Raw genomic sequence first — 16,921 nt, 5'->3', positions numbered from 1 at the left:
TCTCAAAGACTTTTAATTCAACTAAAGTGATGGTACATAAAATCATTTTGTATATATAATAATTAGAATGTTTTTAAAAGTTATTTTTAAAATACAGCGTAAAATGTAGTAATTAAAGTGAATAGGCATGTATTTAATTAAATCGCATTTGGGCATATATTGCAAGTTATATTATAAACGGGAATATAAGCCACACAAAATTTTTTTTTTTTTTTTTTTTTTTTTTAAATGAAGTGATTGACACGTGAAGAAAATGTAGGTCAAGTCAACTTTCTCCAGCAGTCCCTTTATTTCTAAGCGGTACAGCACTTCCAACAATGACTTGACGATAACTCAAGAAGAAGATCGATAATATAGATGTAAATATCCAATTTTTAAAAAATCATCTACTAGTTATTTTTTCTTTTAACTCAATGTGAATTTTTCATTTAACTGTTTAAACAAGCAGAATAACCGATTGTATCTTTCCACAAGTGATAACGCGTCACTAGAATAAAGTATCTTTTTTTTCCGTATTTGTTGATGTAGGATTAGCCTATTCTTTTAACCAACTACGCAATTTATTCATCTTCGGAGAAGGGTTACAGATGATCTGAGGGTGCTGTGTCACAATTACAAGCATCCCTAGTCATTCTTGAAAGATATATGATACAAACGAGATGAGGTAAATGCATTTGGTATGAGGATACAAATGTTATTAAGCCTTGAGGAGTGAGCTATCCAGCCGAGACAATACTGTAAGCATAAAACTAAGCCTACATATATGCAAAATAGAAGTCCCGGAGGATCAAAAGCTTTTTGAAATATGCTAGCAAATAATACTGTATTTTTAGGACTCCTCATCTGAGAATCAGTGTCAGGTTCAGCAAAGTTTAATTGATAAAAGAGATATGATTCTTATCAGAGACTAAATGAAATCGGTTATTCTGCTTGCCAAAATAATTTAACAAAAGATCCACATAGAGCTAAAAGAAAAGATATACTGCTGAAATACTTTTGCTTATTCGTCGTGCATTTAATGTACATCTTATATCATCGGCCTTCTTGTTGAGTTATCGTCAACCCATTGTTGGAAGAGCTGTACAGCTTAGAAGAGGAAGAAGATGTACTTGCACCAGCACTATTTCTTCGTGTGATAAAAGCTGGTTGATTTGGTCTCGGAAGTGTCATGCTTTCACCTCCAAGCATAAAGACAACATTTGACATTGTGGGGCGCTCAGCTGGATCTTCTTGCACACACAGAAGTGCCACATTCACGCACTTTATAACTTCTTTTTCATCGCACGACTCAACAATGGTTTGATCCATCACGTCTAATGCCCTATCTTTCATCCACAGTCTCCATATCTGTGATTAGTTATTTTTGAGTCAATGAAATCTTTAAACAAAATAACAGATTAATGTACGAACTTTTGATACCTACATAACCAGTGAGGTTTACATCTTCGAAAAATTCCATGTTTCTCTTCCCACTTATGATTTCGAGTAGGACCACTCCGAAGGCAAATACATCAGACTTGATTGAAAAGAGTCCCTCCAATGCATACTCCGGTGACATATAACCACTGTTCATAATGTTCCAAAATAGGAAATTTAGCACCTAATTTTTGTTAACCACACAGAAAACATCAAACAAACTATACATATTGTGAAACAATACCATGTTTTATTCTTCTTAATACCTTGTTTTGTTCTTCTTTTCACCAAGGAGGTATTCAGTCTAAGGTGTTAAACCAAGTTTTAGAGATGTGTGTGTGTGTGTATATACATATATATGTGTGTATATATATATATATATATATATATATGTATATTGCCCTTCAAATCAAAGCTAAAAGCAGTACTAAGAAACTCACTAAGTTCCAACGACTTTGTTAGTATTAGCTTCTGTATTTTTGCCTTCAACGATCCTTGCCAAGCCAAAATCTGAAATTTTGGCGTTCATTTCTTCATCTAACAATATGTTGCTTGTCTTTAGATCTCTATGAATGATCCTTAGCCTTGAGTCTTGGTGAAGATAAAGTAGCCCTCGAGCAACACCCAAAATAATTTCGAAACGAATCCTCCAGTCCAATAATTGGCAGGATGCATGATCTAATTACAAGGTTTATCAGATAACTTTTGAGAGAATCGATCCTAAAACTATTTGCATAAAACATTACAAAGAGATTTGCGGTTGGGAAGGGAATATACTAACCGAATAGAAATGTATCCAAGCTTTTGTTGGGCATATATTCATATAACAAAATCTTTTCCTTTGCCTCAACACAATAGCCTAGAAGCCTAACTAAATTTCTGTGCTGCAATTTGGCGATTAACATTACTTCAGTTTTAAATTCTTCAACACCTTGTCCTGATTGACTTGACAACCTTTTCACTGCCATATATGTACCTCCCAGAAACTTACCCTGTATAAATATTGCTCAGAATTGTTGTAATAACGAAAAATAAAATATCTGAATGCTAAAGAAATCACAGAACAAAATAAAGGAAAAAAGAAAGTTGCAAAACCTCATAAACAGGTCCAAATCCACCTCGCCCAAGCTTAGTTGCATTGGAGAAGTTTTCTGTAGCAACTAGTATGCTATTCAAGCTGAAAAACGGGACATCAATCCGTTTTTTATCATCTTCAGTGATTAAATCTTCATCCGAACTATCTCTATGAGGCAAGTACTCCATAGGCTGCCCTAAAACAATATCTTGGGCTTCTAAAATCAAACCAACTAAGTAATTAGTTACGAAATTAGTCATAATATATCTCCAAAAGCTGAATTTGAGAAAGACAGATGAAAGTTCTGCATCATTACCTTTACTTCTTGCCGCTCTTCTGTGCAGATAAATTATATAACAAGTACCGCACAAAATCATAACTCCAAGAATTAGCGTGATGGGAATAACAAGGGCTCTCTGATCCCGTGAAGGTGCCGTATTTGTGCTCAATGGTCCTTGTACTGCAACTTCTGAAGCCAATTCAAGAAATGAAACAAGTGTTGGTATCAGAAAAGGTTAAATGAAGAATTTATGGTCACACATCGGCTTCTTATTTACATTGTCTGTATGCATAAGTTAAATCCAAAAGGTAAATACCAATATGGGGCACGCGGATAGAGAGGTTGAAGCCACCAGCGTAGTTCTCCTGGAGATTGTAGAGATTCGACCACCAAAACCAGCATCCAGAATTATTAGAATATGTGTATGCTTGGCACGTGCAGTTGCCCAGACAATTTCTCCTGCAGACCTCACTGGTAATACTCTTGTTAGACCCGTCCGGTCTCCCAAATTTCATTGACGTCAAATCCACAAACGTGTCTCTTTCGCAAGAGCTAACTGGTGTTCTCGAACAACCACCTGAAAATTGCTGTTCCCCTTCTTCGTCATACTCTCGAGGATCGGGGTTAAACCCATGCAAACACCTGCACACTGACCCCTCATGGTTGACGTTGTTGTTACAAATCTCAAATTTTCCACATGCTTTATACACATCGCATTTATCTTTTGGTGCAGACCATATCTCTTTATCCCAACTGTAGAACTGTATTTCCCCGGAGGAGTTCATCAGGAGTCTAGTACCTTCGAAATTAGAATTGTTGATACTGTAGTTGGCATAAGTTTTAAAATCAATAGGAGTATATTTTCTGTTGAATGATGTTCCTGTGTTATTGAGAATGTCACTCTCTGTAAAGTTTAATAAGTAGGCGACATAAGCAGGCATCTCACTGAATCTGAAGGGTACAGAATTACCTTTACCAGAATTATCTAAAGGTACAGACCCTTTCCAGTGAATCCCGCCTTGCGTCTGACGTATAACATATGTCTTCTTGTTATATTGATCTAATTGAAATATGTACTTCCCACTTTTTGAGTCAGTCAACTTCAAATTCTCATCCATTGTCATTCCAGGAAGAAAAGTATCAGTTGGATGCAAAAAACTCTCCCATAGTTTATCTCCCGATTCATCAACTAAAACCAAGTTCCCTGAATCCAACAACTTTACTGTCCTGTTAGAATTCTCATCACTTGGTAGTCCTGAGGAGAAATAAGTGTAGTCACTATTTGAATACCACACTATGAGGTTACCATCTTCAGCAACGACGACGGAATTATCCTCATTCTCTATATTTGATCCTCGAATCGGATTATTCCCTTTAGCAACCCATACAACGGTTCTGGGACTTAATTTGTAATACCATATGCCTACATATCTGTTTAAATGATCTCCATCATCAGAAAAGAATCCCATTTGGAACTTTTTTCCAGTAGATACAAGAGTTTCACCATTGTCTACTAACTTACTGCTTCTATCAATTGTGCTCCTTGCATCACATGGACATAAAATCACTAACACTCCAGACAACACAAAGAGAAAATTACTTAACTGCATAAGATAAACTTTTCCAGCAACTTGAGCCAACTGCATTTTTTTAATGGTTTTTTGATGATATGAAAAACATTCATAAAAAGGGGTAGCTCTATTTCACTTCACTGGGAACCTATAATAATAGTAAAATGCTTCATTGACAGTACATTTTGCCATTCCGACTTTGTTTTTACATTGCCAGCTTTTTGCTAGTTGACCAAGTCAATGGTGGTTCATTTATTTTTCTTAGTTATTTTTTCAGCCAACCATTACTCAGATGACTCAATTATCCAAATTCAAGTAAATTTATTATATTTTTTTGTTTGCAATAGAAAAATCGCTTATCTATGTCTATATCACTTAAAAAGGTATTATATCGAATTTCTCAGACTTAGCATGGAACTTTTATATTTCTGGACCACATAAATTAACTAATAGCCAGACCAAAAAAAAAAAAATAAAAAAAAAAAGAGAGAACCGACCCATACTGACCCGATCCACTAAATAACAAATCCACCCGCAATATCAACATTTTAATTTACGAATGACAAGAGTAAGGGTGTCAACCGGTTCCAACCGGAACCGGTTATGGAACCGGTTAAGGAACCGTAGGTTCGGATAAAAAACGAACCATTACGGTTCCGGTTTAACGACCGGTTCGGTTTACGATTTTAAACTCAAACCGGAAGCGGTCCGGTTTGGAGTGTTTAAAATATGTTTTTTTTTTGTTTTTTGTATTATATATATATATTATAGTATTTATTTGTATATTGTAGGTATATTTACATATGTTATACAACTTTATAATTAAAGTTTAAATATTTACTGACTAACAGCCTAACAGCAAGTCAGCAATACAGAATAGTGTTTTTCGTATACATATATATGTATAACTTACATATACTTATATATATGTATAACTTAATATATATAGTATATATACTTATATACTACATATACTTATATATATGTATAACTTAATATATATACTATATATATGTATAACTTAATATATATACTAAATATATGTATAACTTAATATATATACATATATACTATATATATAATATATATACTAAATATGTGGATAACTTAATATATATACTATATATATGTATATATATGTACTATATATATATATACTTATATATATATAACTTATATATATATACTATATATATATATAACTTAATATATATACTAAATATATGTATAACTTAATATATATATATATATATATATTAAGTTATACATATATATATATAACTTACATATATATATATATATAACTTAATATATATACTAAATATATGTATAACTTAATATATATATATATATACTATATATACTATATATACTTAATATATATACTAAATATGTGTATAACTATATATATATATATATACTAAATATATGTATAACTTAATATATATACTAAATATATGGATAACTTAATATATATACTATATATACTATATATACTTATATATAGGTATAACTTAATATATATACTATATATACATATATACTATATATATATATATACTTAATATATATACTAAATATATGTATAACTTAATATATATACTATATATACTATATATATATATATAGGTATAACTTAATATATATACTATATATACATATATACTATATATACTATATATACTTAATATATATACTAAATATATGTATAACTTAATATATATACTATATATATATTAAGTTATATATATATGTATAACTTACATATACTATATATACTTACTTATATACTATATATACTTATATATAGTATATACTATATATACTTATATATGTTTAAGTATACTATATAACTTAATATACTTATAAGTATATTCTTAGTATATTTTAGGTATATTCCTAACTTAATAAAAGTAAAAATATGAACACAAGTAAATAGAAGTAAGCTCAATGGGCCATATTTTTATTCATTCTTGGATAACATTTATTTGCAAGTTGTATTTTTTTTAACTTGCAAATAATACATGAGTTGTACAAAAATAGTAGAATAATAAAATCACCAATTTTGAACCATTTCGTTAATTTCCCCCACATCATATTCGGTCATGGAAATATCTTCAAAGTCTTCCATTTGGTCGGTCCACTAGCTATCAAATCTTCAATTTCTTCCTCTTCGCCTTCCTCGCTTTCGAGTTTTGGTTGCGTCGCTCCGATCTAATCCAATCTCGAATGCACACTAGTACTTGCAAGCTAAAGCCGGATAATGAATGTCTATGGTCTCCAATTTGCTGTCTTCCTTGGCTAAATGCGCTCTCCGAAGCCACGGTTGATACTTGAACCGTAAGGATATCTCGAGCCATTCTTGAAAGTACGGATAGCTTGCCTTGTACTTCTTCCACCATGCTAAGACGTCCACCTCATCCAGTTGGTTGATATCTACATTTGGGTGCATCAAATAAAAGTTATATTCATCAAAGTTTGCGGTAGAAGAAGAAGTTGGCGTGAATGTAAAACTTTTAAACCCGACAAGCCCTTTTTGTTACTTTGAGAAGTAGTAGGGCGTGGAGCAACGGGTCTTCGCACGTTCTTCCAAACTAGAATAATGAGTAAAAACTTTTCTAAACTCATCATCAATAGCGAGTTCGGCTTGACTAAAGATGGTTGAGTTCCGCTTCAATTTCTAAAAATGTATAAATTTGACTAACCAAATTTTTAGTATAAAACAGATTTTAAACAAGGATTTAAAAGGGAACCCAATATAAATAAAGTTGGGATGGGAAAAAAATACTTCTTAAATTTGATTATCATTTCAAAAATAGCCACTTGATAATCGGGTTTATGTTTATACTCTTGTAAAACTCTAGCTATTTCCGCTAAGTAGGCTAAAATTCCGGTTACCGTGGGATAAAATTGTCTAGAAAAAGCAAGAGTTGCATTATTAAAATTTTCTAAGAGTTCAATACATTCTTTAACATCTTCCCAATGCATAAAATTTAACCAATCGACTATCGGTATTATATTTGTTGTGAACTTGTTGTATGGGAATCCTATACTCATATGCTTGTTGTAGCATAATGTAAGTGTAGTTCCACCTAGTCTCAATTTCTATTTGAATTTTCCTAGGTCTAAGGTTATTTTCCACACAAGCATTCTTAAAATCTCTAATTCTTCCCCTATTAGCATTACAAAAAAGAAACGGCATTTCTAACTTTTGAACAAAATCATCAAAATGCTCAAGACCATCTTTAACAATTAAATTTAAAATGTGACAACTACATCTTACATGAAAAATATTTTTTAGAGGAGGGTTTATTTCTTTTTTAAAAGACCAAGCGCCTTTGTATTATTAGAAGCATTATCTAAAGCAATACAAAGTGTTTTTCTATAAATGTTAAAAAATCTCATAATAGTAGACATTGAATCGGCTAAAAATTTTCCATCGTGACGACCTTTTCCTTCGTCATATAAAAAAGCTATAATTCTTTTTTGCATAACCCGATTGTCATCAACCCAATGACATGTAATAGCAAAAAAAATCTAAATGGTTAATACTAAGACCCAAATCGGTAAGACAAACATTACAATTTAAAGAATTAAATACGTGGCGCAAATAAAATCTATATTTTTTAAACAAATCTATAACATCGGCTCTACAAGTACTTCTAGGAATACCCTCAAATAACGGATTATAACAACGTTGAATGTAAGTAACAAACCCCAAACCCGAGGGAAAGGAAAATGGTAAACAATCATAAGCTACCATTTTAGCTATTTCTACGCGTTCTTTTTTCTTGTCATACTTAAAATTTCTACCGGTTCGTGGGTCTATCGTCATTTGAATCCCCCCCACATTTGAACCCGTTTGCTCTCCCCAAGCATCCATATGTTTGGTTCTCATATGAGAATTTAGTGTACCCGTTCCACCATCCTTGATTCCTTGCTTAAAACTAAATACTTGTCCACATATGTTACATGTAGCCGATTGGCTTTCCCTATTCTTAGTCATAAATTTCCAAATTTTAGCTGTTGGCTTACGAGTTCTAGGCGGTTTGTCTTGTGTATGTGATTGTGCGGGACATGTATCTCTATGGGATTTTCATGGGGTTGTGTTTCATCATCATCATTTAAGTCTTCATTAAAAGTGTCGGTAAAATGTTGTTGCATTGCCTCATGACCTAAAAGTGGATTATTTCCACCAACATCAATACCTACATTAGGTGTTTCTTCCACAAATGTTTCCTCATTAAGCGCACCTCTAACAATACGACTACTACTACCGGCACCACGTCTTAATCTCTTTGACATTATTAAATAGAATTAATTTAAATCACAATCAAATAAATCACAAGAAAATAAATTACAACAAATTAAATTGCGTAAATTAAATTGCTAGAATTAAATTGCGAAAAATAAAGATAGAGTTGGAACGAAGGTACCAAATTGCCGGATTAATTTCAAGAAAGTCAAGGCGGCTAGAATTGCAAATCCACCAAAGCTACTTCGGATTGTTGCAAAATCACCAACTCCACCAACAATATTATAATTGCAAAATTAATAATTGAAAGTTGAAACTATAATAAGACTTTGTGGCTAGTTATTGCAAAATAATTATAATTGAGAGATTGAGATTTGAGAGAAAGATGAAGAAGAGTGAATTGGTGTGAATTAAAATGAAAATGAAGAAGGGTTTATATAGGGGTGGGGGATGGGTTAAAGTGTTAAAAAAAAAATTTGGGGGCCAAAAATTAACAAAATGGCCGTTTGGCAACGGCCATTTTGCAAATGGACCGTTGCCAGCGGTCCATTGCTTAGCTGGCCCACCGCTATTTTTTTTTTTTTTTTTTTAATTTTCACCGGTTAAACCGGTTTAACGTAGGTTCGGTTTTCGGTTTAACTCTAAGTTCCTTAAAATATTGGAACAGGACCGGTATACAATTAAGCAGTTAGGAACAGGTTAACAGGTTAACCAGTTCTACGGTTCGGTTCGATTAGGTTTAACGTCCGATTCACACGGTTAAAACCGTTAGCCGAACCGGTTGACACCCTTAGACAAGAGGGTCAAATTTGCTATACAAAAGGATCAATTTTACCCTCAGTTATACTATCCATAAAAAAGAAAGCTTATATTGCACGTGGATTTGTTATTTTGCGGGTCGGGTTAGTATGGGTGGGCTCTAGGCTCTTATATTTTGTTTATGTCCCTGGTCATTTTATGTGGTAATAAATAGTCCATGTGGTAATAATGCCACATCAGATTTGTCAACCAGAAGTTTAAAAAATTTAGTTGAGCAACTTTTGAAGTGATACAAGCATAAATAAGTGACTTTTTTGTTAAAAAAAACCATAACTTTACTATTTAATGGAGTATAATTGAGTGACTAGCGGAAATATGACCTTTATGCTTAATATAATATAATTAATAGATTTCGCCAAGCTTTTTGGAGGTCAAAGTTGCTTATTTTAAAAAAGCGAAGTGTTTAGCTATGCTTTTGAGAGAAAATAAATGTTTCTTAGGAGTAATAGAAGCTGTTTTCAAAAGCTAAAAAAATAGTTTTTTCCCGAAAAGAACTTTTTTGAAAAGCACTTTTAAGAAAGATAAACTAAAAATCACTTTTTAAAAATCTGGGCAAACACTAATTGCTGCTCAAAATTGTTTTTTCAATTAATTGACCGAACACAAACTGTAAAGGCACTTCTGGAAAATACTTTTCAAAATAAGCTGATTTTAGACGTTTGGCCAAACAGACTATTAATAGGTACTAACTCAATTCATGTGTCAAAATTTAAAAATCAAATTAATCTAAGGATTCGTTTATATATTGAATAGTAATTTTTTAAAATTATGTAGAAGTAGTAATTATTGATGGAAATACAAGCCGCCAGCAATGTTTTAGTTTTTTAAAATGAACTAATTGATCGAGGAAAAATCAAAGTCAAGTCAACTATGAAATAGATAATTTTCTCCTGCATTTTCTTCTCTTCCTTTATTTTCTCCATGGAGAAATAGACATATATTGTCCTATCTCTCAAATGATTTACGGAATCAAAAGCTTTTCGAAATGTGTCAAAAGACTAAAATCCGTTTCCCTGGCGATCAAATAATTACTGCTCAAAAGTATTTTTTAAATTAATTGGCCAAATACAAATTGTTTCTCATCAAAAATACTCTTTTTAAAGGCACTTTTAAAAAACACTTTTCAAAATAAGCTAATTTTAAACACTTGGCCAAATAGGCTATTAATAGGTAATAGCTCAATTCAAGTGTCAAAATTTAAAAATCAAATTAATCTAAGGAGTCTCTTATATATTTAATAATTTTTTAAATTATGTAGAAGTAGTAATTATTGATGGAAATATAATAGCCTGTTTGGTCAAGCTTCTGAAATCAATTTATTTTGAAAAATACTTTTTTTAAAAAGTATTTTTTGTGAGAAGCAGTTTGTGTTTGGCCAATTAATTTAAAAAACACTTTTGAGCAGTAATTAATATTTGGTCTAGCTTTTAAAAAGTGTTTTTAAGTGTATTTTTCTCAAAAGTGTTTCTCGAGAAAAGTTTTTTTTTTTTTAGCTTCTGAAAAACTGTTTCTGCTACTTCCTAAAAGTACTTATTTTCTCCGAAAAGCTTGGCCAAACACCTCATTTTTTTTTTTAATAATAATAGTACTTCTGAAGAAAAATAATCTTGGTCAAACAGGCTATAAGCCACCTGCAATGTTTTATTTTTTAAAAATGAACTAATTGATCGAGGAAAAATCTAAGTCAAGTCAACTATCAAATAGATAATAATTTTCTCCTGCATTTTCTTCTCTTCCTTTATTTTCTCCATGGAGAAGTAGACATGTATTGTCCTATCTCACAAATGATTTAAGGAATCAAAAGCTTTTCGAAATGTGTCAAAAGACTAAATTCCATTTCCCCGGCAATCAATGTTGTATTTTCATTTTTATGATAATGATGGTAGTAAAAGATTTAGAAGGTGGTTGAATTCCCTGTGTATTATTCTCATAATGGTTCAATATTTATACAAGAAAGCAAGAGAAATATCCTACCAAAGATAGAAGATTCTAATTGTAATGAAATCCTAATCGTATCAATCACTTGAGAATAGGATTATTTTCTAATATGCCCCCTCAAGATGGCGATTGATCAGAAACGTCAATCTTGCACCGAAGATCTGCAAATAGAAAACTAGGGAGTGCTTTTGTAAGTAAATCCGCAAGTTGATCTTTTCCAGAAATATGAGAAACTCGAAGCTGGCCATTCTGAACCATAATGCTAACAAAATGATAATCAACCTCGAGATGCTTCATCCGCGAATGGAAGAGTTTCACCATTGTCTACTAACTTACTGCTTCTATCAATTGTGCTTCTTGCATCACATGGACATAAAATCACTAACACTCCAAACAACACAAAGAGAAAATTACTTAACTGCATAAGATAAACTTTTCCAGTAACTTGAGCCAACTGCATTTTTTTAATAGTATTTTGATGATATGAAAAACATTCATAAAAAGGGGTAGCTCAAATTTCACTTCACTGGGAACCGGTAACAGGGGCGGAGCCAGCCCATCGGATGTGGGTTACGTAAACTCAAGTAAATTTTTATCCGAACCATGTAATTGTATTAAATTTTTTTGTCAAATATGTACAAATTATTAATTAAACCCAAGAACTTTAAAAATTGTAACTCCGAACCCACAAGCTTTGAATCACGCTCCATATACAATAGAATAATAATAGTAAAATGCTTCACTGACTGTACATTTTGCCATTCCGACTTTGTTTTTACATTGCCAGCTTTTTGCTAGTTGACCAAGTCAATGGTGGTTCATTTATTTTTCTTAGTTATTTTTTCAGCCAACCATTACTCAGATGACTCAATTATCCAAATTCAAGTAAATTTATTATATTTTTTTGTTTGCAATAGAAAAATCGCTTATCTATGTCTATATCACTTAAAAAGATATTATATGGAATTTCTCAGACTAAGCATGGAACTTTTATATTTCTGGACCACATAAATTAACTAATAGCCAGACCAAAAAAAAAAAAAAAAAAAGAACCGACCCATACTGACCCGACCCACTAAATAACAAATCCACCCGCGATATCAACATTTTAATTTACAAATGACAAGAGGGTCAGATTTGCTATACAAAAGGATCAATTTTACCCTCAGTCATACTATCCGTAAAAAAGAATTGTTTATATTGCAGGTGAATTTGTTATTTAGCGGGTCGGGTTAGTATGGGTGGGTTCTTATATTTTGTTTATGTACCTAGTTATTTCATGTGGTAATAAATAGTCCATGTTAATGCCACATCAGAATTGTCAACCAGAAGTTTAAAAAATTTAGTTGAGTAACTTTTGAAATGATACAAGCATAAATAAGTGGCTTTTTTGTTAAAAACAGAAAAAAACATAACTTTACTATTTAATGGAGTATAATTGAGTGACTAGCGGAAATATGACCTTTATGCTTAATATAATTAAGTGAATTTTTGAGGAATGAACTCAAAAAAAAGCTTTAGACCCATGATAAGACACGGAAAATTGATAGGTTTTTTTTTTGCGCAGATTGTCCTTCATTTGGGTGGTCTTTAATTTTGGCCCTTCAATTGGTATGCTTTAATTTTCAAAATTCGCTATCTGTCCTTGAGATCGGGTTTGAACGCCTCACCGATTATAAAAAATTTAAAAAATCGCAAGGTAGATGTTTGGATTCGGCAAAACTCTGCCTTGCAAATCCATACTCTACATTGCGGATTTCTTAAAAAAAATTGACTGAGCGGAAGTTCAAATCCAAAATCAAAGAATTTTAGCGAAAGGTAAATATTAAAAATCACCCCCACGGAAGGCCAATCCTGCAAATTGCCCGAATTGATAAAAAGATAGTTAATAATTAGTTCGTGGATCGGATTACTTCCTCCAACCCAAAAGTTTTCACTTTAACTGGAGTATCTTCGAGACTGAATTAATTCTTCGAAATTTAGATTCATTTGTTCAAGTTGATCGTATTGGTAGATTACTTTAGACATTTAGATACTACTGCAAAATACTGTTAGTATTGAAATATTTAATAACGTAGGACTAGTATTTATTGACGGAATTATAACCACATACAGTGTTATTTTTTAAATGAAAAAAATGAGGACGAGGAAAAATCTAAGTCAAGTCAACTTTGAAATAGAGAATGTTCTCGTCCACTTCCTTTAATTTATTATCTCTTCCTTTGTTTTCTCCAACGACAAAGAGGATATGTTGTCCTATCTCACAAATGATTCCTGGAATTAAAAGCTTTTTGAAATACGTCAGAGCCTAAAATCCTTTTCCAGGCCGGCTAGTAAGGCCAATAACCAGTCGTTTGGTAGATAGCCAAAATTATCCCAGGATTAATTTATCTCACTTTTTAAAATTATTTTATCCCATCTAGGATGGGATAAAATAATCGTAACCTTAGGGGTCGTTTGGTAGGAGGATTAGTTATCGCATGTACAGGGGATTGGGAGGGATAAGATGGGATTACAAATCCCTCCCTTTATGTGGGATTACTAATCCCACCTTATCCCACCTTTTATCCCATCTACATGGGATTGGATGGGATATCAAAAAAATTATCCCACCAACCAAACATAGGATTAATTCCAATCCCATTAGATTAATAATCCAGCCCATCCTATCCCTCCTACCAAATGACCCCATATCCCACCCTTAGGATTATGCTTCATTTTGTACCGTGTTTGGTAGGAGGTATAAATTTATACCTATACCTCCTACCAAACACGGTACAAAAAATTAGTGCTGGGTTATCCCAGCCTATACCATGCACCAAACGAACCCTAAGTTCATTGCCTTAGGCCCCCAAATTTTGAGGGGCCCATTTTCTAATTATAGTTGGGAAATTTGTAGGATTGTCCTTAGCTGGGGGTGGTCTTTAATTTTTGTCCCTCAAATTGGTGACTTTTAATTTTTTTTCCCTCTGCCTTTGCAAGGCAGAATTCTATCCATGTAAATTCTGCGGCAAAAGGCAAAAGTTAAGGATCACTAATTTTAGGACCAAAACTTAAAGACCACCAATTTGAAGGGCAAAAATTAAAGAGCAGCCCAAATGAAAGGCAATCCACGCAAAAAGAAGATTATAGTATGTGTATATGTTATTTTTTAAGAAAAAAATTATTAAATAGTGTAGTGTAGAAGCTATGAAATATTTACTCTCTTCATTCCAAAATAATTGGTATCTTTCACTTCTCGAGAGTCAATTTAATTAATATTCAAAGCTAAATTAGATTTAATTAATTCAACAGTTAAATATTAAAAAAATATACGAAAAACATTATAAGTTACAATTTTTCTCAGATCAATATGATGAAAAAATACATCTTTAAAATGCTGATCAAAATGTATACAGTTTGACTCTTTAGAAACGAAATATGACAAGTATGTTGGGGTGGAACAAGTATAGAAAAGAATTTTTTTTTAAAAATTATGATTGATAGTAGTGTTGAAAAAAGAACTCATTTAGATTTTTACATTATCTCTGAATATAGAGCTTTTGGGCCATCTACATTTGTCATTGGAATATATGACACAAAATAATTAAGGCCTCGTATTGCATTTTGACTTTAGGCCACCGAAGTTATTGAACCACCCCTGTCCATTTCTTCCTATTTTTAGGACTCCTGATCTAAAAAATTAAGGGGGATAAATTGGCGGTTTTGGGTTGGATTTAGGCAGGTCAAAATGAGCCGAATCATTAAATATTGTCCACCTCTATCCAAAAGTTAGTTGGGTTGAAATAAACGAAAAATGAATCATATCTCAACTTGCACGACTTCATAACAAGTTTTTAATAGTTATAATAATTTGCTTAATTACCAAACAACATTAGAAAACCCATTATTAAATTTTTTGGCAAGATTTCTGGTGGATCGATCTAAGATGTATACTTAACCAATATAAGCTCAATTACGAATCAAGATGAGCTGAGTTAATAAATATATAGATAATTCATCTAACTTTAAACAGATCGGACATCAACTAATTTTTTCACCCCGTGCGGATAATCGGTTTCAGAGTTGAAGTGACTCTATCATAGACTAGACAAAGTGCACAAAAAGAGAGAGAGAGAGAGAGAGAGAGAGAGAGAAAGTGGAGAGAGTGATAGTAAATAAGTAAATAGTATTTCCTCTGTTTCATTTTATTTGTCACATTTTGACCTAGCATAAAATTTTATGAAGCAATAAAAAGTTTGAAAATTATGATTTTAAATATGTTATTAACATTTTTGTCATTATAACATATGTAAAATTTGTGGTGAAACATATCATATCATTTCATAAAACCTCCATTAAAAAAATATAGGAATGTGTCGTTCTTTTTATTACGGACTAACAAGAAATATGCCAAACAACATGGAATGAGGGGAGTATACACTTTTAAACTATTAGGAGTAATTGTAAAACTTTTTAAATTAGCAAATTTTGACTTGGGACTTTTGCAATTTCTTTTAGCTCAATATATAAAAGGCAAAAGTCATTGTAACCATTTCTTTTATATTTTTTGTTTTAAATCTCTGATATTTAGAATGTGTTGATCCGAGTTATTCAAATTGGTGGTAATTAGCAGGATTGTCCTTTGCTGAGGGTGGTCTTTAATTTTTATCTCTCAAATTGGTGGTCTTTAACTTTTGGCCTTCTCTAAAAATCTCTTGGTTTCGGATTCGGACTCCCGCTCAGTCAAAAATTTAAAAAAAGAATTGCAAGGTAGAGTTTTGATTCCCAAGACAGAGTTTTGCCTTCAAAACTCTGCCTTAATGCAGAATTTTGGCCTGCAAATTCTGCCTTGCGAATCCAAACATCTGTCTTGCGATTTTTTTTTTTTCTTTTGGGGTTCGAACCACAACGCGAAATATTAAAAGAAAAAAACTTAAAACCACCAATTTGAAGGACAAAAATTAAAGACCACCCCGAATGAAGGGCAATCCGCGCAAAAAAAAAAATGGAGTAAACCTGTTAGTGAAATTCTCATTATTCAAACTAGGGACTCTAGTTAACCATTAGTTAAGTGTGAAAAAATCACAACCATCCTGAACTGTGTTGAAGACTAATAAACAACAAGAAAACCTAGGTCACTGGACACCTCTTGTTTCCTAGCTTAATTTACCTTTTTCAGGTCTAACTAATGGTGATGCTGAGCAGCCTTAAACCACCTCCTGTTAACATGGGTAACGATCCAACATATATTGTTATTGTTATATTTAGAAGAGGCAATAAACCCTACGTTCGACAATACTTCAGATTTTGAGTTGTAAGGATTATTGAAGGCAAATGTATATGTAGAAGTTGACACGAACAAAGTTGTCAGAGTTTGAGTACTTTTTTCAGCTTTGATTTTAGAGAGGTGAATTACACATATACATGAGTACACTGTACATATAAGAAAGACTTCAACTCTATTAATTTAGTTTATAACCTTCGGTGAAAAAGAAGAAAGAACTTTTATTTCAAAACTTTTATTTCACTAAATAAATAAGTAAAATTATTATGTTATTACTTAATATGCATACATATAAACAAAT

The 16,921-nt window shown here is 32.1% G+C and overlaps 1 protein-coding gene across 1 annotated transcript in view; it reads right to left on the bottom strand.

Moving 5' to 3' along the window:
* Window positions 1-4,662, bottom strand: part of LOC132036120 (uncharacterized) — an 8,972-nt gene extending 4,310 nt beyond the window's left edge. The window contains exons 1-7 of the mRNA XM_059426358.1: window positions 3,088-4,662; window positions 2,808-2,960; window positions 2,512-2,708; window positions 2,198-2,408; window positions 1,857-2,094; window positions 1,424-1,565; window positions 1,064-1,347 (exon numbers count right to left, since the gene is read on the bottom strand). Coding sequence (XP_059282341.1) covers window positions 1,064-1,347; window positions 1,424-1,565; window positions 1,857-2,094; window positions 2,198-2,408; window positions 2,512-2,708; window positions 2,808-2,960; window positions 3,088-4,417 — 2,555 coding nt within the window. The 5' untranslated portion in view covers window positions 4,418-4,662. The remainder of the gene's footprint in view (window positions 1-1,063; window positions 1,348-1,423; window positions 1,566-1,856; window positions 2,095-2,197; window positions 2,409-2,511; window positions 2,709-2,807; window positions 2,961-3,087) is intronic.
* Window positions 4,663-16,921: the final 12,259 nt, after the last annotated feature.

Source organism: Lycium ferocissimum, chromosome 11, assembly GCF_029784015.1.
Source record: "Lycium ferocissimum isolate CSIRO_LF1 chromosome 11, AGI_CSIRO_Lferr_CH_V1, whole genome shotgun sequence".
Lineage (NCBI taxonomy): Eukaryota > Viridiplantae > Streptophyta > Magnoliopsida > Solanales > Solanaceae > Lycium > Lycium ferocissimum.
This window is presented reverse-complemented; position numbering and strand designations above follow the sequence as displayed.